Below are 20329 nucleotides of genomic sequence, written 5' to 3'. Positions count from 1 at the left end.
CACTTTTAAGCCTTACAGCGTTTAAAGCTCCTTAAGCCATTTAAAGGCTTTAGATGGGTTTAAAATGCTTAAAACACTTTAAGGCCTTAGATGAGTTTAAGCTGTTTAAGCTGATTTAGAGCTTTGGAATGACTTAAGTTCCCCTTGTGAGCTAAAGGAGGTTTTTAGGTGCTTCGAGCTCTTAATTGTGGAGGCCTTCCTGAGCACCCCTGAGTGGGGATGTGACACCTGCCCACTCCTGTAGCCTGTGCTCAGGGACTGCTCTCTGAGGGCATCACAGGAAACATCCACACCATTAGGCTTCCTTGGCTACGCTTTGGTTCACCTTTATTTCCGTCCACTTTTTCTCATTTGGGCAGAAAAAAAGCAGGGGCTGGGGACTGGTGGCTGCTGGAGGAGCAAGGTGTGGCCTTCCTCTGTGTGCCTGGCGAGCGGCGCTGTGTGGGTTCTGCTCGGTCTGAGCTGCATGGAGTGCTGCAGTGGAAATGCTAAGTCGAGGCCTGAAGCGGTGATTGAGCACCTGGTGGAAGGCAGGGCCAACCCAGGGGAGCTCAGGCGTATGCAATGTACCTGAGTGACCGGAAGGGATGGAACCAGGATTCACCCCTTCCCAGACCTCATTTAAGGGCTGGCAGTGGAGGTGAGGACATCTCTTGCTGGAGATCTCTGCCTACCTGAGGCCTTCCAAAGGTTAGCAGCTCTTTTCCTTTGCTTCTGTGTCTGTGGCTGCTGCCCTTTTGCTGTAGCCAAAGGCTTTGCCACCCTGCTATTATTGCAGTACTTTCCATCCCAGTATAGCGTTGCAAGTGCTCAGCTCACTTCTGCCTGAGAAACCATGGCAGGAAGATGGCAGCCCTGCCCAGAGGACATCTTAATGTCCTTGTAATTACCGTGTTAGCAATTGCTAATTTTCCAGCTGAATGAGAATGTTGCTGTACCTCGGGGAACTTATCTGTCTGTGTCAAATTAACATTTTTAGGACTCACCTTTTCAAGAAGCAGGCAATACGGGTAGCCAAAATGGAAGGCAATGCATTGGTTTTCTTCCATGTTTTTTTACTAACTTAATTGTGTAAGATCTGTTCTGTAGGGCTGGCCAGGAACACTTTCAGTTATAACTTGGGGTAACTGCTCAGGAAGACATGTAAGTATGGACTGGTTCCTTCCCTTGTCTTTAAGATCCTGGATGGGCTAGAGGTTGCATCCAGATACAAAGGGCCCTTGCTTAATCTCTGTTTGAAGCCATCTGTGTTTGGCTGCATGGCATCCTGTGGCACAGCTTAATCACGCACCACAGGAAGAAGTGCTGCTTTTATACTGAACTTCTTGCCCGGTGATGTCACTGGGCACCGCAGGCCTTGCTTTAGGAGCTTGCTCCTCCTTTCACAAACCTTCATCTTGTGCTAAGCCTCTGCTAGCCTTACTCTGTTCCAGCCTCAAAGTCTGCTGAGCTTGTGCTAGCCTGGAAGCCCCTCCAGTCTTTGGTTTAATGTTGCTCTTCGTGCCTGTTATAGTTCTCTGCCTCTTTCGAGTCATCCCTGACATTCGGACTCTCTGACCCTGATGCTCCAGGCTGATGGTTTCCTAAATCTGTCTGCGGAGACATTCCTGAGGAGCAGCTCATTTAGAGTCAGTCGTCTGTGTCAGATGCAGCTTGTGCTACATTTGTCAGCACAGAACTTCATTTGCTATTTTATCACCCAGCTCACACAGTCAGCATTGTATCTGCTTGTCTGAAAAGAGTTTGGAAATCTATTTCACTTATACCAGAAAATAAATGTCTTAGGCTTAAGCTTAAGTAACCATCCTCTGGAAACGTGCATGAAAGGTTCAAATGGAAGCTGTTTAAAAGCTTTATTTACTCTAAACACTGCCAGCAACTGCTGGAAGTAGTGAACATCTGACCGCTAGATGTGATGCAATGATAACCTTTTGCAGGGTGCTATCAAGTTTGATAAGGACTCAGCTCTTGTTTCCTCAGTGCCAAAGCTTAAGGATGTTAGTTCCACAGATTAGTAAGCTTTTAATGTACAGGTCATGGGAAAGTGATGCTCAGGGTACTGAGGGCACCAAAGGACCTAGCTGAGCAAACAGCCTCCCTGGCTGTGAGTGACTGACCCCTGCTTCCATTGGAGCCTTCCTAGCCTATTTCAGCTGCAAGTAAAATGGTCTAAAGCAATTCTGGCCTACAAGGGTCTGTGAGATAAATGTCAGTCCTTGTCCACCATTAAACAACAAAGCTACAGGTTTTGAGAGGAGACGAGAGTGAGCTGTCAGGGTGATTTGAGAGCTATCCCATTGGGTTTGGCTCAACGGAGAGGTTGGCTGACTTCTCCACGTGCTCAGAAATGCAGCCATATGTGTGCATGAAGCACTGCCATGGGGCAAGAGGAAAGCAGAGTTTTTTTCTGACTCCTCTGCTGCACTTTGCTTGAGAGAATATGGGAGAGGGACTCGGGAGCAGAGCAGCAGTGCTGGGGTCTGTCCTGCGGGGCCAGGACTGCTGCAGGCAGCATGAAAGGAGCCTGGTTTGGTGTCAGAGAACATTCCACTTCATTGGCACCCTGCTCCTGAGCTGTCCTGCTCATACTTCCTTCTGATGCACATGCACTCCTTTTCTTGCTCTATGTAGTACAGTGGAATTAACATCAAAAGAAAGCTATTCAAATTTTATTCAAATGGAGCCAAGTAGCTCAAAGATGCATGTTTCTTAAAGCGGTCTCCATCCCTCCTTCTGTAAGCTGTCTTGATCTTTTATCTCTGCTTGGATTGCCCGGAGCTCCTGTCAGAACAGGGAATTGCATTGAGGTGTTCAGCCTGAGACAAAGAGGGGCTGAGCAGCCATCACGTGAACACACAAGGAGACAAGGGCCGTGGTGTGCCAGCTCCATTTCACGTCATGGACTTCATTTGGGGCAGCTATTTGCAACAGCCCTGAGTGCATCTCCCCTTTGGCATGGCTTGGAGTAGCAGTACAGCGATTCCTCCACCTCACACCCTCTTGCCATGCTAGCTGGAGTAACCCGCACAGCAGTTCCCTGGTGCCTGCCCTTAGCATCAGTTGTCTGCAAATGAGCAGCGAGGCTGCAGCTGCATGGGCTGTAAAGAAAGCAGCTGTGGATGCACAGCAATGCTAATGCAGTGTTAGAGCTCTAGTTGATTTTCAGAACATCTGCGTTAGCACTGCCTCTGGGTTGCAAACAGTGCTGCCTACAAACTTGCCATAAACAAAGGGAAACTTGTCTGTTTGTTGTGCTGCCAGCTGTAGCAGTTCCAGCAGCTGGAGGTGGCTGGGTTTGTGTTCTTCATCTTCTGATGCTTCTCTCCTAGAGTCTGGTTTGGGGCAGGAGATGGTGGCTCTTCCTGAACATGCATTGAGTTGTTCTTGGTATTACAAAGCCAGCACGTAGATGTTATTTCATACGGACAGAATAGTTGTTTTTTCAAACCTTGCTTTAATTGCAAAGATCAAAACCAGTGGTAAGATGAGCTGTCGTGGGCCTGGGAGCTGCTGTGCCTGGAAATGAGAAGTGTTCCCTTTAACATACGCTCCTCTGGAAGATGAGCAGCCAGATGACTGTGCTGTGCTCTAACAAACACATTTTGCAGAACACCTTTTTTTTTCTGATGGCACGTATAATCCTTCCAGGGATAGGGAGTGAGAGCTGCAGCCCTTTTTCCCCATTAACAGGATGCTCCTCGCTGGGGATGCTGCGGCTGCTTGCAGTGCTGCACAGCAACACGGATGCCCAGAGCTGCCCTGCAGAAATCACTCTGGGAAAGGGACTGTCACACTGAGTGTGTTGGCGTTTCTGTGCCAGCCTAGGAACTGCACTTGGGTACAGCTACAAGAAATAGTGTAAGGCACAGATGTGTACAGGCTGAGGGCTAATAGAAAAACAAGTGATGGTTAAATGCATTGCATTGCTCCTGTGCCTGCTCTGCTGCTCCAGCACCCCAATGCGTCTCCCCAGATGGAGCAATAGAGGGAGGACACAGCCTGCAGGCGGGTCTGCTTGAAGTGCTGTTGGGACGAACTCAGTAAGATAATCCAAAGCATATATAAACGTTTTCTTCTTTATTTCTTGCTTTACTCTGTATTGATCATTCCTCCCTACAAACATGGTGTTTGCTGTCCGTTAGCCCCTGGCCTGTCTCTTGGCTGTTGTTTCAGACCCTCCTTAGGTTGAGAGCTGCTCATCTGATCTATCTGCTTGCCCGTGGTATTTGGCCAGGCGATGGCAGGTCAGTCCTGACTTTCTCTGTTTGCCAAACATATTCACAGTTTGTTCATGAACACAGAAAATAATAGGACAGGAGCAGCCCTGGGCTCCTCCTCTCACTGAGGTGCTGAGCCCCAGCAGGTTGGTACCGCAGGTATTGACACCATCACGTCACTGGTGCTCTGCTGTGCAATTGTCACAGCACTGCAGAGGACGTGTGTTTGATCTCCCTCTGGCCACAGGTATGGCACATGTATGGCACGTGTGCCAGCTGCCAACCCACGCTTACAACAGTGCGTAGCAAAGGTACTTTGTCTTGGAAAGAGCTGTATTCTTTCTGCGCTGGTTGGAGTTTGTGTGTCGCAGAGCCTGCTAATGCTGCTCTCTGCAGGGATTTACACACTGCTGTGGGTGCTCACAGAGCCACAGCCCCTGCCCATGGGAGCACAGCCCTGCACGCAGCCACAGCTCCTGCAGAGCCTTTGCTGAGCTTCTGCTCCCCTGTCGTCCACTCTGCGGCTCAGCTGCTGTTCCTGTGACAGAATCTTCTTCTATGCCCACCTGCAGTTGTCTGGTTTGCCAGGACTATCCTCTGCCATAGCAGCCCAGGCTGCTTCAGGGCATGCAGTTTGGTCGTGCCGTGCCTTGCTGAGTGGCAGGAGCACAGCTCTGCATCCCCTGCTGGTGGGACCGCACCTCAGTGAGTGCTCTGCCCTCAGGCAGCAGAAAGTGGGCAGTGTGGGCGGCTGGGAGCCCCCCGCCCTCCCCTTCCCCATCACCCTGATGTTATTTTTGTCAAAATGGATGCACTGCATTAAGCTGCTTCTGGTTCAGTGAAGGGGCATTTGCTATCCAAAGGCAGACTGTATTTTTTTTCCCACATGCCTTCAGTAAACTGTCTCCTGATTCACTGTACCGTGATTATCCTGGCATTCTTTTATAACGTGCTTCTTTTTGTATCAGAGAGGAACAGTAACACAGAGCAGCAGGTAACTATGAGGGAGTTAACCTAAGATGCACACCATGGATTATGCCTGTGTTATGTAGCAGGGCTGACACTGTTGCAATGTGGGATATAGTCATGGACAGTGGTTTTTTTTTCTCCTTATGCCTCCTGGACTTCTCTTTCCATCGTCTTCCCAGAATTTATCAGTGTACCAATTATTTTTCTTAGAAAAACGGGGCTTTGTAGCCGCTGCAGAAGGACCAAGTCCCTTTTTAGCAGTACGTGCTGCTTTCTTGGGGAAATCGTGGTGTGTGGAGTCCCAGTTTTGCCCAGGCTCTGCGGTCAGTGCATGCTCTATAGCTGCAGTTCAGCAGAGGCTCTGACATGGCAGCCCATGGGTGCTGGGCAGGTCTGTCACAGAGCAGCAGCACCAGGTTACAACCACTGCAGCAGGTTCCCATGTCACCCAGCTGCACCACGGCTAAGGTGGATGGGTGGGAATGGCATCACATACCTACAGACACAGCCATGGCTGCGTTCAGGAGCTCCATCCCAGTCATGTTGACACTTTTTTTGTTTGGGTTATGTATTTAATTGCTGAGGATTCTTTGTTTGCTAGAATAGGCCCTCTATGGGATGTGTTGTAAATAACCACCGGACCTCAGCATAATTACTTGAACTCTCCAGGAGACTTACTTTAAGCAGCTTAAGTGCTATGTTTAACCAATCTAAAGATTTAAAGCTCTCTCTGTCCTAGGCCAGCTCTGAGGCCTCAGAATGCTTTCTGCTCTGAAGTACGTCTCTAAAAATATTGACACTCAGGCTTTTATTTCAAGGCTTTCCATAGCAGGGCTGTGCTAGCAGCGTGAGAGCATCCTCCACTGGCAGTGTGCTACCGCGGAGCCCCGTTTGCTCATGGAGGCACTAATTCCAGAATATCAAATTTCCACTTGTGTCTGAGGGATTGGGAACGAATGCTATTGAGAGCAAGGTCAGCCAAGGCACGTGCCAGACTGGCAGCAGCTCCTTCTCACGCGTGTCATGGCGAGCGAGCAGTAGGCAGTGCTCATCTGGTTTGGCTCAGCGGTGAGTGCGCCAGAGCTGCAGCCACTCTGGTTGCACTGCTGTTACGGGGAGCTGACAGCCTCACCTGCTCTGTCCGCAGCTCATCAGCGATGGCAGCGTGGTGTATGCAGAAGCCCTCTGGGACCACGTCACGATGGACGACCAAGAGCTGGGGTTCAAGGCTGGCGACGTCATTGAAGTAATGGATGCTACCAACAAGGAGTGGTGGTGGGGAAGGATTCTGGACAGCGAAGGCTGGTTTCCAGCCAGCTTCGTACGGGTAAGAGTTTGATGTTTTTTTCATACCTCTTCCTTACCACTGGGTGTTCTTTTTCCCCAGATTTTGGGTTCGTCAGCGAGTGCTGAGCACTGTGACTTCTGGGATAGTTGTTCAACATGTGCTTGTCACTATTCCTCTGTGCAGGGTCACTGTACATCAAGCCCTCCCAGATGAGCTGCCATCAGTGTGAAGAATTCCCTCTTTGCAGTAAATCAGGCCAAAGGCAGTTTAGTTGTAGGCTCTGGAGCTAAGCTGAGCTGTGCCAGCTGAAGAGCTGCCCAGCATGGTGGTTTGACACCCTGGGCTCCTCCTGCTTACCCACATCTTGGCTAGCTTGCATCTGAGCACCCAGCAACACCTTTAGGAGCGAGCAACAAATGCTCCTATCCCACACACAGCTGATGGGTCTTTGCTCTGGGGGTCACTTCAGACCCTACAGATGAGCACGGCACCAGTAGGTGCCTATTCAGAGACAGATGTATGGAACAATCCAGACAGCCTCAGCTACATACGGCAGAGGTTGGATCCATTTCCAACAGTGCATTCTGAAGCACGTCTGGATTCTCCGTACAAGTTGAGGAGGTAAAATTGGAGCCTGGGCACTCCTTTCCTTCTGCAAGGAGAAAGACTTTTGCCCTTTGTTCGGGCTTTGCCTGTTGGTGAGGATGTCTGAATGCATTCACTGTGTTAAGGCGTGGGTGCTGCAGAGGCGATTAGGTGCCTCAGGGCAGGGAGATTCTTAGCAGCTCAGCTTCTAATCTGGGTCACTTTAGATCGTAAGTGACCCGAAGTCAGGTGAAGCATGAAAGGAGGTGATCTGATGTCTCTAGCAAAGGTACTTGGAGAAGCAGAGCAGGTTGTGCTCTAGAAGCTGTGAAACACTTGGTATAGCTTCTGGGAAACTGTCTCAGCTGGATAGCTGTTACAAACAGTGTATGGTTTTGCAAGTAAGATTGCTAGGACTAAATTCTCAGCAGTAGTGGGGACAGAATTGCTTTTTCACAGTCAAAACACACTCCTTTTTTTCTTCATATTCCTGACAAGCTGTTGTCCTGGCTGGCAAAAACCTCTAGTAGTATTCCGGGGAGAACAGACTGGTGCTAGCCTGTAGGGATGCAGAATAACAAGTTCTTTTAGCAGAGCAATTACAGCACTTACTCTAGCAACCAACCGAAGATTTCCTGCTAATTATCACCGGGTCTCAAACTTACTGCTGGGAGGGGCACTGTGTTTTGGGGCTCGGGTAAACCTGCAGGGCTCTCACTTACTCCAAACAAGTTTCAGGCTGAGGTCTGAGCTTAAGACTAGCCAGTGTTGTTCTGCTCACAGTGAGAGAAAGGCCGGACTGCACATCTGGAGGGTTTCACCTGCTGTAGGCAGTGAGTCGATGCAATCTGTGCCTGTGGTGGCGAGGGATGGGTGTGCGTCTTTCATAGAGATGTGTACACAAAGAGGGAAATAATCCTGACAAGAAGAAGCTACCTCAAAAGCTTAAAGCAGATCTGTCATTGTACCAAAACTGCTTATATTTACACATGTTGCTACCTCAGAGTTTTCCATTGGCTCTTTGTGCTGAGATTGATGATTTGAGTACAAAATATTCCCATGGGCGCTCTGAGAGCTACTGAATATGCAGCAGCAATGCCTCTATGGAAATAAAGCTTGCAAGTGGAATGCACTCATACATTTCTCGCCATTAACTGAGGTACTTTGGTACTGCTAACAGAACAGATTCTGCAGAGCAGCAGGTTTACACACTGCTGGTGTTTGGCTCTGCTCACACTGTGCTGCCATCTCATGGGCAGCGTGAAGGAGCCACGAGTTACACACACAGCCCTGTAATGTAATGCAGTGCCATTCTGCACTGCACTGTATTTGCTTGTAAATTAAAAATAAGAAGTTATCTGTAAATAATCTTGGGGAAGCAGGTCCTGAGAGGGCATCTGTTATTTATAGTGTGGGAATAACAATGAAACTGTTCCAAACAAAAGCAAATATTTACTTGTTCCCTTCTCTTTCCCTAAGAGCCCCCTCATGAGTACCCGAGCAGGCTGCCCTTGATAAGCCATTTCCTGTCCTGGTTTTATATGTAGTCTTTCTAGAGAACTTCATCTGTCCGGCCTTACATTCTGGGGAATTATGTTTACATACTGCTAACCATGGGGAAATCTGTTTACAGGTAATATTACCTCAGATTACCTCAATATTACACAGAATTCCCTCTCACCCCCTGTCCCAGCTCAATCCTTGTCCACCATTCAGCTCCTTTCTTTGGACGAGCTGTGTTTAGCAATGCAAATGGCAAATGTGTTGTGTGTCTGGTCCAGCTCCGAGTGAACCAGGATGAACCCATGGAAGATTACCCTGTAAAGGTAGAGGGTGGCAAAGACGACGACTCCAGCAGTGGTACCCGGCGCTTTGGGATGGGGCAGACCACCAAAGACCAGATGAGAACCAATGTTATCAATGAGATCATAAGCACAGAAAGAGACTACATCAAGCATCTGAAGGACATTTGTGAGGTAAGGGAATAAGGAGGAAGTGAATGTAAGGACTTCTGTAAAGGAAGCTGTAGGGTGTTCTGTTTGTGCCCAGGTGGAGGGTTCCTAAGTGGGTGACTTTCCTCCTCTGAGTACATAATGATATTTCTATCAGTGTCTGCTCTGCTAAATGACACTGCGTGCTCAGAAAACAGAAGCCAATTCATTACAGCAGTATCCTAAATGCCTCTGTATTGGGAGCATCCAGTTGGGCCCTGATTAGACGGAATTAATTGCATTTCCCAAGACAGAGAAAAGTAAATGTCTAGCACTGCTGTCCTCCTTAATGTATGTTCTGAGGTAATACAGTCAGCAGCTCCAGCCTGCAGGCGAGTTACGCTCAGATTGAAACAACGGGGGGACATTCAGCCAATTAGATCTTTCACTTCCAAATATGCTGGGTATTCTGACACCTCTTCCAGAAGTGACATGCTGTCAGATACACTGGGGCAAATCAAGGTAATTGATAAAGGAGTGTGAGGGAACATAGGGTTTTCACTGCAATGACAAAGAGCTGTGCCCTCCAGGAGAGCCAGCTGGGGGGATGCAGCATGCACCAAACCCGCTTTCCTCCTGATGAGTCCAGAATTCCCTCGTGTCCTTTGTCACCTCCTTCTCCCTTGAATCAACCAGGCCTTTGCAAACGTGGGCATTCAAACCAGATCCTCAGCTGGATTTAGTTGTCAGTGCAGTGGCCAGCACAACCCTGTAGCCTGCAGACAAAGATGTTTTCCAGAGGAGAGAAAGCAGCTCTGGGACTCCTTCAGGCATGGGTTACAGCATCGTTTAAGGCAGTGATATGACTGTGGGCTGATTTCTATTTCTACCATATTTTGGGTGGCATTAGAAGAGATAATAGCTTAAGGCAAGGATGCACTATGAAGGAAGGGGTACCTGATGCACAGCTGATTGCAGTACTGGGGTTTTCTCCTGATATCTACGTGCCTCTGAGCCTGTGCCCAGCAAGCTTTCCCATTTGGTTTCCTCTTAGGGTTACATTAAGCAGTGCCGCAAAAGAGCCGACATGTTTACAGAAGAACAGCTGAAGACAATCTTTGGGAATATTGAAGACATCTACAGATGCCAGAAGAAATTTGTTAAAGCACTGGAGAAGAAATTCAACAAAGACCACCCACATTTAAGTGAGGTCGGCTCCTGTTTCTTGGAATACGTAAGTAAATTTGACTTATGGGAAGGGGTAGCTGAGCAGGGATTAGGACAGAGGATGTGGAAATTGATCTGAGAAGCGCCGTTTAAATTAAAAATAATTATATAAGTCGAACCTCCCCTCAGCCAAGCATCCCCCAGCTCTCCTGACTGCAGGTAGAGCCCTCTCTCAGGTCAGCTGCACGAGCACCCTGCTCGCCACCAACCTCAGGTCTCACAGCTTCAAAATGCCAGGGGAGCAGCGCAGCATTTATCCCACAGCCCGCAGTGAGAGATTCAGAGCCAGGTCATCACCCAGAGAAACACGGACAGTAAATCTCCTCATTTCCTTCCAATAGTTGAAGGGAGCATAAAACAGGAGAGGGAACGGCTGTTTAGAAGGATGGATAGTGATAGGACGAGGGGGAGTGGTTTTAAACTGAGACAGGGGAGGTTTAGGTTGGATATTAGGAGGAAGTTTTTCACCCAGAGGGTGGTGACGCACTGAATAGGTTGCCCAAGGAGGCTGTGGATGCCCCATCCCTGGAGGCATTCAAGGCCAGGCTGGATGTGGCTCTGGGCAGCCTGGGCTGCTGGTTGGCGACCCTACACATAGCAGGGGGTTGGAACTGGATGAGCATTGTGGTCCTTTTCAACCCAGGCCATTCTGTGATTCTATGATTCTTCACAGCAAACAGAGTTTCAGATATACTCTGAATACTGCAACAACCACCCCAACGCCTGCATGGAGCTGTCGCGCCTCACCAAAGTCAACAAGTACGTCTACTTCTTCGAAGCCTGCCGCCTGCTGCAGAAGATGATTGACATCTCTCTGGATGGGTTTCTGCTGACACCAGTGCAGAAAATCTGCAAATACCCGCTGCAGCTGGCCGAGCTGCTCAAATACACCAACCCTCAGCACAGGTAGGTCAGCGTGGTGGGAAGCAGAACGGCAACACCTGTCTCATGGAAACAGGCTGGCACAGAATTGCATGCTGAGGGCAGCTTGATGAGGGCAGCCAATGCCTTTATTCTGCTGTTACCTCTTAGGAACCAGAAAAAAAAGCATTCTTCGATCAAATACATAACTTTTCATTACAATAGCACTGTGCTTTCCTGTCTGTTAAAGACTTGAAGTTACAAAGTTCCTTTTATCATTGGTGCTTTTCTGGTTTCCTTGGCCCACGTGTCTGAGATACCAGCACATCTGGGCTTTGGAGTTGGTTCCTGGGGTGATATTATTGACAGCTCTGCATCCAAAAGCACGGGTTACTATGGCCCAGAACATTAATGTACCCACGCCGCAGCATGCCAAGGTTGAGAGACAGTCAGGAATTTTGCTTGGTGCTTTCCCTGAGGGAAATCATGGCCTACAACATCGGGCCATGTGCACTCAGTGCATTCTTGCCCTAGCTCAGAAGCCCGCAAACCCAGAGATCCGTTTCAGGGTGAAGGCATTGCCTTTGGCTCAATTAACTGCATAAGAAAAATAATTAGCTACAGAAATAAAGCATGAAAAACTGTATTAAAGGAGAGTGTTGCTATTGGCCCATTGTGACAACTTAATTTCAACACCTGATTTACAGCACTGCCATTCCTCAGAACTGTTTGATGCGTAAGTTATTAAATCTATAAGCATGCTGTTCTGATGTTGATGTCTTAAGAGACAGCTACTTAATGCAGCACCTGGATGGCTGGAAATTGCATTAAACTGCGTTGTGCAGAACAGCTCCTTCCCAGCTGCTCCAGCTCAAGCAGTAGCTGATGGCTGTGAGTGGCGTATGGGGAGTGGATTGGCTTCTGCCCTGCCCTGCCAGCCACATCAACAGCGCCCATTTGAAATCAAGCCAAATCTGAACTGCCTCGTCTGTATGTGACAGAATCAGTCCTTATATGAAAGCAATAGTGTTATGATTCTGTTGCATCATGATGGGTAACAAGCAAAGCCTTGGAGATTGATTCAGCCATCAGTACTTCCACACTGGTCCTGAATTTGTAACTATATAGATCTGTGTGTCAGAAGCAGCATGCTTCTGATAAGCTGCCTGCAGCAACACATCCCTCACACGCACCCTGCCCTACCCCAGGGATTTTAAAGACGTTGAAGCTGCCTTAAATGCCATGAAGAACGTTGCTCGGCTCATCAACGAGAGAAAGCGGCGACTGGAGAACATCGACAAAATTGCTCAGTGGCAAAGCTCCATAGAAGACTGGGAGGTAAGACGGACTTATTTTCCCCAGGAACTGAATGCATTGTGCTTATTTCCCTCCCAGCTGCCTACAGTGAGAGCTCCGTGAGGATTTCTGCTGTGCCCTCGCTCAGTTCTGCTACCCTGTGAATTGCTTTTCTGATGTTTTATTGTTTCAAAGGTGTCATCTTTTAGCACAACCAAGAAGGTCTATCGCATAACCCATAGAGACCAGCCACCCTGTCCCTGATACCTGGGATCCTTTGTTTCCCCATCTTCATTCTGAAATAAAATTGGAGGGTGCTCTGATGAAATCATATGATTCACTTTTTCTCACCCATTTTACTAAGGGATTTCAAACTGGTCAGTGTGGGCAGAATCACCCCTTAGTGCTTAATAAGGCACGTTATTCTTCAGAATAGGCAAGCTCCAGTATAGCTACAGTGGGAGAAAAGAATTCCTGTAGACTCAACATTAAAATGATCTAAAGGAAAAAAAAAAATCATAGAATCACAGAATGGCCTGGGTTAAAAAGGACCACAATGATCATCTAGTTCCAACCCCCTGCTAGTCACCAACCAGCAGACCAGGCTGCCCAGAGCCACATCCAGCCTGGCCTTGAATGCCTCCAGGGATGGGGCACCCACTGCCTCCTTGGGCAACCTGTTTCAGTGCGTCACCACCCTCTGGGTAAAAAGCTTCCCAACACCAAGAGACCCCAAACTTTTCATTTTCTGAAGCCTAAAGTCAATAATACCAGCCCTTCTCTATCCAAAAAGTAAGACTAAATTATCAGCTGTCTTCTTGTGTGGTTCCTTTAATGCCAGCGATGGATCAGCTGCTTAGGGCTTCTCCCTTGAAAAGGAGAATTTTCATTGAACATCTTATTGCTCTAATCATACAGTGTCACAGAACCATAGAGATTGAAAGGGACCCCTGGAGATCCCTCAAGTCCAACATCCTGCTAAAGTAGCTTCCCTAGAGCAGGTTGTGCCAGAAAGCATCCAGGCAAGTCCAATTCAGTTCCATTCCCTGGTTACCAAGAGTACAGCAACCATCTTGACATAACAAGGCCTTTTCTCCAGCACAGAGGCCCCTTCTTGCTCCTGGGAGAGTGTTTCACTAGCAGGGCTTTAGGCTGCACAACCACACTGACGTTGTCTTGTGAGATTATGAGCTTCTGTCTTCTCCCTTGTTTCGGGATGGCACAGACCGGTCACCAGGCTCTTCTTTGTGCTGCTCTCAGGGTGAAGATGTTCTCGTTAGAAGCTCAGAACTCATCTATTCTGGAGAATTAACCAAAGTCTCCCACCCTCAAGCCAAGAGCCAACAGAGGATGTTCTTCCTCTTTGATCACCAGCTTGTCTGCTGCAAGAAGGTAACTTGGGTAGTCAAACATAAACACGATAATAATACTGAACATTTGAGTCCGCTTCCACTGTTTGTTTCCAGTTGTTCTCTACCTGAATCCATAATACTTAATTCTGCTTGCATCATATGTACTTCTTGCACAGATTGATGTGCATTCAGCGTGGTCTTTCCTCTGGTGCCCCAGAGCCAGGTGCACCCAAGCAGAGCAATACACTAACTGCTGGCCAAGTCCTTATAGCAGGAGACAGAAGCACCACGTTGCTATTGTTCACACACACAGTGCACGTGTGTAAACATGTGCACCTATTTAAACAATAAAAGAAATATTCCTTGGTTGAGCAAAGGTAAGGTATCTTCCATTGGAATTGCAGAACTGCACACGCCATTTTTTCCCATCATCTATGGCAAGCAGGTATCTCCTGGTAACTCAGGAGGCATTTTGTCACTGCTGTTGACACTTCTCATGCTCTAAACACATTTAATTGGCAACGTGAAAAACGAAAACTAATTAGGATTTCTTTTTTGCTGACTTGGAAAGCAGCATTCAAATACTACTTTCTAACACTGGCTTAATGGGGATTTGAGACCACATACAGAGTGCTTCAGTGTAGCTGATGGTGCCCAAAAGCGGAGATGCCAGCCTGTTATCCCGACCCCATCAACAGAAGAAACCAAATGATTCCAGTCAATGCTAACAGCAGGAGCTCAGCACTCCGCAGTTCCAGAGATTCAAATCCAGCATCATCTTTTCTTACAGCATCGTAGTGCCCAACAAAAGGATTAAGTATTCCAGCATCTCAAAGAAGAAAATGAATGTTTAGGGAACGGAGAGGACAAGAAGCACAAATCTGTATAACTGTGCAATCTCTTACAGGACCTTCTGCGCCGGGACATCCTGTATTATAAAAGTCGGATCAACATGGATGATATGGAAATCCTGGACATAGAAGATGGGAAGGACAAGGACTTCAGCATCAGTGTGAAAAACGCATTTAAATTACACTGCCGCAACACTGAGGAGGTCCACTTATTCTGTGCAAAAAAGCCTGAGCAGAAACAGCGCTGGCTGAAGGCCTTTGAGAATGAAAGGAGACAGGTTCAGCTCGACCAGGAGACAGGTACAGAAAGCAGTGCTGTGATTCAGCGGGTTCGGTGTGGTTTTTATGAACACTGACCAATGCACAGGAGTTGGGGGGCCATGGGGGTGTAGTCCGTGCTCTGGACTGCTGACTCTAACATGTTGAATGAACTTATGCAGTTGAATAATGTACAAACCCCAGTGCTCAGGCACTGCAGTGCACTGTCCTCACAGAGCTCGGTGTCTTTAAGGAGTTCAGGCAGGACTGACAAAATACTCAATGCAGTCACACAGAACCTCGATTGTTTTGTGGTGCAGCGTGTGAGCTTGTGTGGTGGTTTAACCCAGCAGGCAGCTCAGCACCACGCAGCCCTTCCACACTGCTCCCCTTCACAGGGGGACGGGGGAGAGAGCTGGGGAGAAAAGAGGTAAAACTCATGGGTTGGAATAAAAGTGTTCACTAAGAGATAGAAAAGGAGAAGGAGAGTAGTTATGGGTATAGATATGTGTGTGTATATATATAATATGAATGTATGTAACAAGTTGATGCACAAGCAATTGTTCCCGAGCAGTGGAAGAGAGAGAGATGAACCCCATTCAAAATCCCTTCCACGTGTGGCCATATGTTAGAGAATATCCCTTTGGCCAGTTTAAGTCAGCTGTCCTCACTCTGTTCCCTCCCAGCTCCTTGGATCCTTTGCTGAGAAAAGCCTTGGCTCTGTATGACACTGCGTAGCAGCAGCTGTAAACATCAGTGTGGTATCAGTGCTGTTTCCTAGAACCAAAGCAGCATCACACCAGGCACTGAAGAAAACCAGTTCTATCCCAGCTGAAAGTAAGGCAGCTTGACAGAGCAGCATCTGTACAGAACACATTCAGTCAATGGTACAAGAGGAGTTTCAAGTTTTTGTCCAAATTGTGCTTAGTTCAGACATGGAATCCAAGGAGGTCTGAGCTGCAACTGCTCTGGCCTGGTTCTGGTAGCTGGCAGGGAGGGGTGCAGGCAGGCAGGGAGCCCTGCAGCACAGGTAAGGGGAGCTGTGCACCGCTGGGTGGAATTTTGGCTCATGACCTCCCACCTCAGGCATATTCCAACCTGCTTTTCTTATTGCCTATGCAAGCGTGCTCCCATGAGGTACGACATGATGAGCTGCTGCTGACAGCCCCTCTTTTATCTTCAAGGTTTTTCAATCACAGAGATGCAGAAGAAGCAAGCAATGCTAAATGCCAGCAAGCAGCACCACACAGGGAAGCCAAAGGGTGAGTCACTCCTGAACACAGAAACGCTGCGAGCTCTGGTGGTGGCATTTCTGTTTTACACTGCTGCTGTTTAATCTGTGTCCTTTGAGGGCTTTGCCTTTTTTTTTATTATTATTTTTTAAAGCTTTAAGCTAGTGCCTACTTGCTGCTGTGCTGAAGTGCTTCAGTTTGGGTTCTCATGGGCACAGAGCTGTGAAACAGGTAAGGAGCAAACTGAAGCAGTCACTCTCAGCTTGCAGATCTATAGAAAACTAAAACCATTCTCGTCAAAGATGAAGAACAGTAAACAAGGCATCTTACATTTACCAGCACAATCCATCAAGGAGACTGGAGGCAATGCACTGATGAGTATTAAGCATCCGAGAGCTCCCTGATATATAATCAGATCACTCTGTAATCTCTCCACAGTTGTTTTCAGAATTGTCCTGCCATTTAATTTTCTGTATTGCAAATCACACTCTTCCTAATAAGTTCCAAACATTCCATCATTCATACCAGCACTGTCCCTTCAGCTGCCTCCAAAGGAATACTGTCTCCAGACAGGACTCCGCACGGCGAAGTCCTGGTAGCCATGAGCCCTTATTGGATCCGGTTGGTTCCCTCTCTTGCTGTGGCTGCTACAGCTCACTTCCACCGAGTTCAAACTAAGTATTCACAGCACTACCCAGGGAACAGTGTCAGAAAGAAGCACTTCATCCAGCACCCAGAAAAAGCGTTTTCTTTTCCTTTTTGAACTGTATTGGCAATGCTCAGACGTGGCTCTTCAGGTCCAATAGAGCGATTCTGCTTGCTAAAACTCCACTGCTGTGGATTCCCCAGGCTTTTACCAGTGCAGGATGTCATAAACGAGCAGAGGCACATGAGTATCAGCTCCTCAGCTTGTCGCTAGCAATCAGCTACAGCTGTCTAGCTGCACCTTATTGTTGACAGAACACCTGTCAGTTATGCTTGGTATTTCTGGGACTTCCATAACACCAACACTAATTCTGAAGGGCCTTGCTGAAATTGAGGGTAATGCTAAGGCAAATCAAATTCACTGCCCTGCAGCTTTAACGGGGATGGGGCAGGGTTTGTGCGCTCAACTCACGTGCTTTGCTGTCTCCTTGCTGTCACAGCTGTCACCAGGCCATACTATGACTTCCTGATGCGACAGAAGCATCCCACCCTGCCTACCACGCTCCCACAGCAGCAGGTCTTCATGCTGGCAGAGCCCAAGCGCAAACCCTCGAACTTCTGGCAGAACATCAGCAGGCTGACACCCTTCCGGAAATGAGGACAGCCCCATGTTTGTGCCTGAACCCCTTCTGAGAAAGCACTTTATCCACCAGTCCTAGGAGGTGGAGCCCAGGTTCTTCCAATCCTTTGTTTACAGAGGATGGCACGTGTGCTCCTGCCTTCTCTATTTATCTTGCAGACCGACTGACCCCCTGGCTCTGAGGTGAGACGCTGCATGCGTGCTTGCACACGCGTGCATCTGTGCTAGATCCCAGCGAGCCAGCCTTGCACAGCACCCAAGAGACAAACTTCCAGGAAGAGATCAGAATGGAGCCTGATCTGCTTCATCTGAAAAGGTTTTGCCTGTCAGCTGTACTTTGAATCATTCCATTCTGCTGCGAACACCGCTGCTGTCTGGCAGCTGCTCAGCCTACCAGCTCTGTCCCCCACTGACGCGCTCAGAACAACAGCTCAGTGTTGCTGACATTGTATGTTTTGCAGGGAGGAGCAAACCCTTCCGTTCTCTGCCCACCCCCGTTCCCCACCTTTCACCTCAAGGACACGATCCTCCTCCACCCTTCTAACTAACTCAGCCAGCCTCTGCTGGCACTCAGACGAGACAACAGTGAGTATTGCACTGTGACCCTTCTCTTCCCTTTAACTCAACAACACTGCTGAACAATATAGTTTGTTAAACGGTGCCAACCAACCTGCAGCATGAGTAACGTTCACGAATCGCTCTAGTGGGTTTGTTACATAAGTTAGAGAAAAATGTGCCTAAATTAATACTGTACTCAATTCCTTAGATTCTCTTCTATCATTCTGCCATATTTCCTGGCCAATGAAAATGCTCATTGTTTGTAATGTGTTTATTTATGGTATAAACCAGAACTGTGTATTTTGTAAGTCTGTAATTGTTCTTGTCAGATGTTAACTCGATGCCTGTTTTGTCTGTTTTATTTTTATTTTTTAAATAACACAAGGTCAACATTTGCAAACTGCTCCCAGAAGTCAGAGTCTGCAGTTCAGGTGAAAGAAAGACTAAAACCACAGTTGTTTTGCAAACTTCTACAGACTCCAATTACTACAGAGTTTTGATACCTTTGCAAACAGACATCCTAAGGCTACTTACAAGCAGGCCAAGATTTGGCACCAAAAGCCTCACTTTAGGTACCCAAGTTTCAAATGGTGGCCAAGAAAAATTCATTTGTACCTTGGTTAGCAAAAGGAAAGATTTGCCTTACCTTAGTGAGAGTTAGAAGCCATACTGACCGAATTCCCTAGCTTAGAGACACCTTGTGACATTGGAAGGAGGACACTCCTCTGTTCCAACACGATGCTATTGTGAGTGAGCACTAACTGCCTGCAGAGCTCCCAGGTCCAGTGTTTGATGCTGTAGCTGACCGAAGTTTGGTCATCCAGGTACATCTGAATTTAGTAGCATGTACAAAGTGGTTCTTGCACTATATCTTCTCCCCAGACCAGGGGCTACATTCAATTTCATAAAGAAACTTGTAAAAGTGACTGTCTGTGTCTGACGTGTCTTATCCATGTAAACTTGTTTCTCTTCAAAATCGTTGTTCCTCTCGCAACTTAGGAAGTGCTGCTCAGCAGCAGACCCAATGCTAGAAGGCCTCAGTGAAGCCAACCGTGGAGGGCAGGCAGGTGGAAGTGAGATGTGGTAGAAGAGATGCACCCGCCCGTCACTCAGAATGTGGACTAAGGTTAGCAAGTCAGCAGCATCTAGCTCCCAGCCTCCTGCTAGTAAAAACAATGAGGAAACATCAGTAAAACTGTAGGAGATAAGCAAGCTCACTCAGAGCAATAGGGAATTAGAGAGGATCAGCAAGCTGAAGCTTGGAAGAGAACACGGCTGTTCCTTATGGGCCCTGCCCACCTGCAGTCTGCTGCCACTGTTCCCAGCAAAATGCACAACTCCATGCTCTTCTCCAAGGCAGAACCAGATGCAACATCACCACTTGATGCAGCCCTCCAGAGAATGGTGATAAGAAACCAATGAGAAAACCCTTCCACTCTCAAAGCTGCCTGCCTGTGAAGGTGCAGCACGCTCCCTCCCCCTCCATGTCTCTCCAAGCAGCAGGAAAACAGGGCTTACCAAGCAGGATGCACATTCTTGAACTGCTTTTTGCCTGCCTCACAGTAACTTGAACCAGCATAATCATTTGCAGATCTGTTCTGGCATTGTCAAAAATGCATCCACGGTGGCACGCAGCAGTCAGGAAACCAAGGCGCTGGGGCACTTACAGGAATGGCCTTTAAACACTGCATAACCAAGCATAGTTCAATAAACACAGACAGGGAAAAAAAACCAGGAAAATCAGCCCTGAACTGTGCACTGCATCTGCACTGCTAACCTCATAGTGCTCAGCACCTTCCCCTCCTTCAGCCCACACACCTCCTGTGACCCCTCGCTATGCTCCCCGTGGCCCGGAGCACCGTCAGCGACCAGCAAGGAAGCTGCAGCTGGGCTGTGCCACCTGAAATAAGAAACAGAAGTCTTGATCACTGGAGGCAAAGAGGTTTCAGGACTATGGGAGTGCACGGTGGGAGGAACCTGACTCTATAAGAAGGCACTGCAGTAAGGCCCCACTATTTCCTCCTTGCCAAATAGCGAAATTCAAAGTGCCACCTCCCAGGCCCGTGCCTCCTGGGCTGAATTGCAGACAGCCCTGTCCACAGCGTGGTCCCTGTAATGCTGCTGGTGCCCCAGGCAGCATGCTTGCTGCTGTCCGCCCCGGTGGCCTGAGGCCTTCACAAACGGTGCTCCCAACCATAGGGCTGTGGCCTACAACCCCAAGCTGCAGCTACACCATTACACAGTGTGAGCACAGCACCATTTCACAATCACCCTTTGCACGTGCACACTTGTTTTTCTGGGGAACAGGCCACTTCTACCGGGCTTGAGTGAGTGAGCTTCACATCGTCCGAAGTGCTGAGCACAGAAACAATCCTGTTGGACTCCACAGCACCCATAATGCTGAATGGTTACCCTCACT

At 48.2% G+C, this 20329-nt stretch overlaps 1 protein-coding gene across 4 annotated transcripts in view; it reads left to right on the top strand.

Annotated features, from left to right (window-relative positions):
- Positions 1 to 18836, top strand: part of ARHGEF4 (Rho guanine nucleotide exchange factor 4) — a 202418-nt gene extending 183582 nt beyond the window's left edge. For all 4 annotated transcript variants that reach the window (XM_040706022.2, XM_040706023.2, XM_046898717.1 and 1 more), the window contains 9 exons: positions 6334 to 6513; positions 8841 to 9035; positions 10045 to 10224; positions 10891 to 11123; positions 12287 to 12416; positions 13635 to 13766; positions 14634 to 14877; positions 16020 to 16097; positions 17213 to 18836. In XM_040706022.2, coding sequence (XP_040561956.1) covers positions 6334 to 6513; positions 8841 to 9035; positions 10045 to 10224; positions 10891 to 11123; positions 12287 to 12416; positions 13635 to 13766; positions 14634 to 14877; positions 16020 to 16097; positions 17213 to 17370 — 1530 coding nt within the window. In that variant the 3' untranslated portion in view covers positions 17371 to 18836. The remainder of the gene's footprint in view (positions 1 to 6333; positions 6514 to 8840; positions 9036 to 10044; positions 10225 to 10890; positions 11124 to 12286; positions 12417 to 13634; positions 13767 to 14633; positions 14878 to 16019; positions 16098 to 17212) is intronic.
- Positions 18837 to 20329: the final 1493 nt, after the last annotated feature.

Source organism: Gallus gallus, chromosome 9, assembly GCF_016699485.2.
Source record: "Gallus gallus isolate bGalGal1 chromosome 9, bGalGal1.mat.broiler.GRCg7b, whole genome shotgun sequence".
NCBI classification, from domain to species: domain Eukaryota; kingdom Metazoa; phylum Chordata; class Aves; order Galliformes; family Phasianidae; genus Gallus; species Gallus gallus.
Note: the sequence above shows the minus strand (reverse complement) of the source record. Positions and strands in the feature narration are given on the sequence as shown.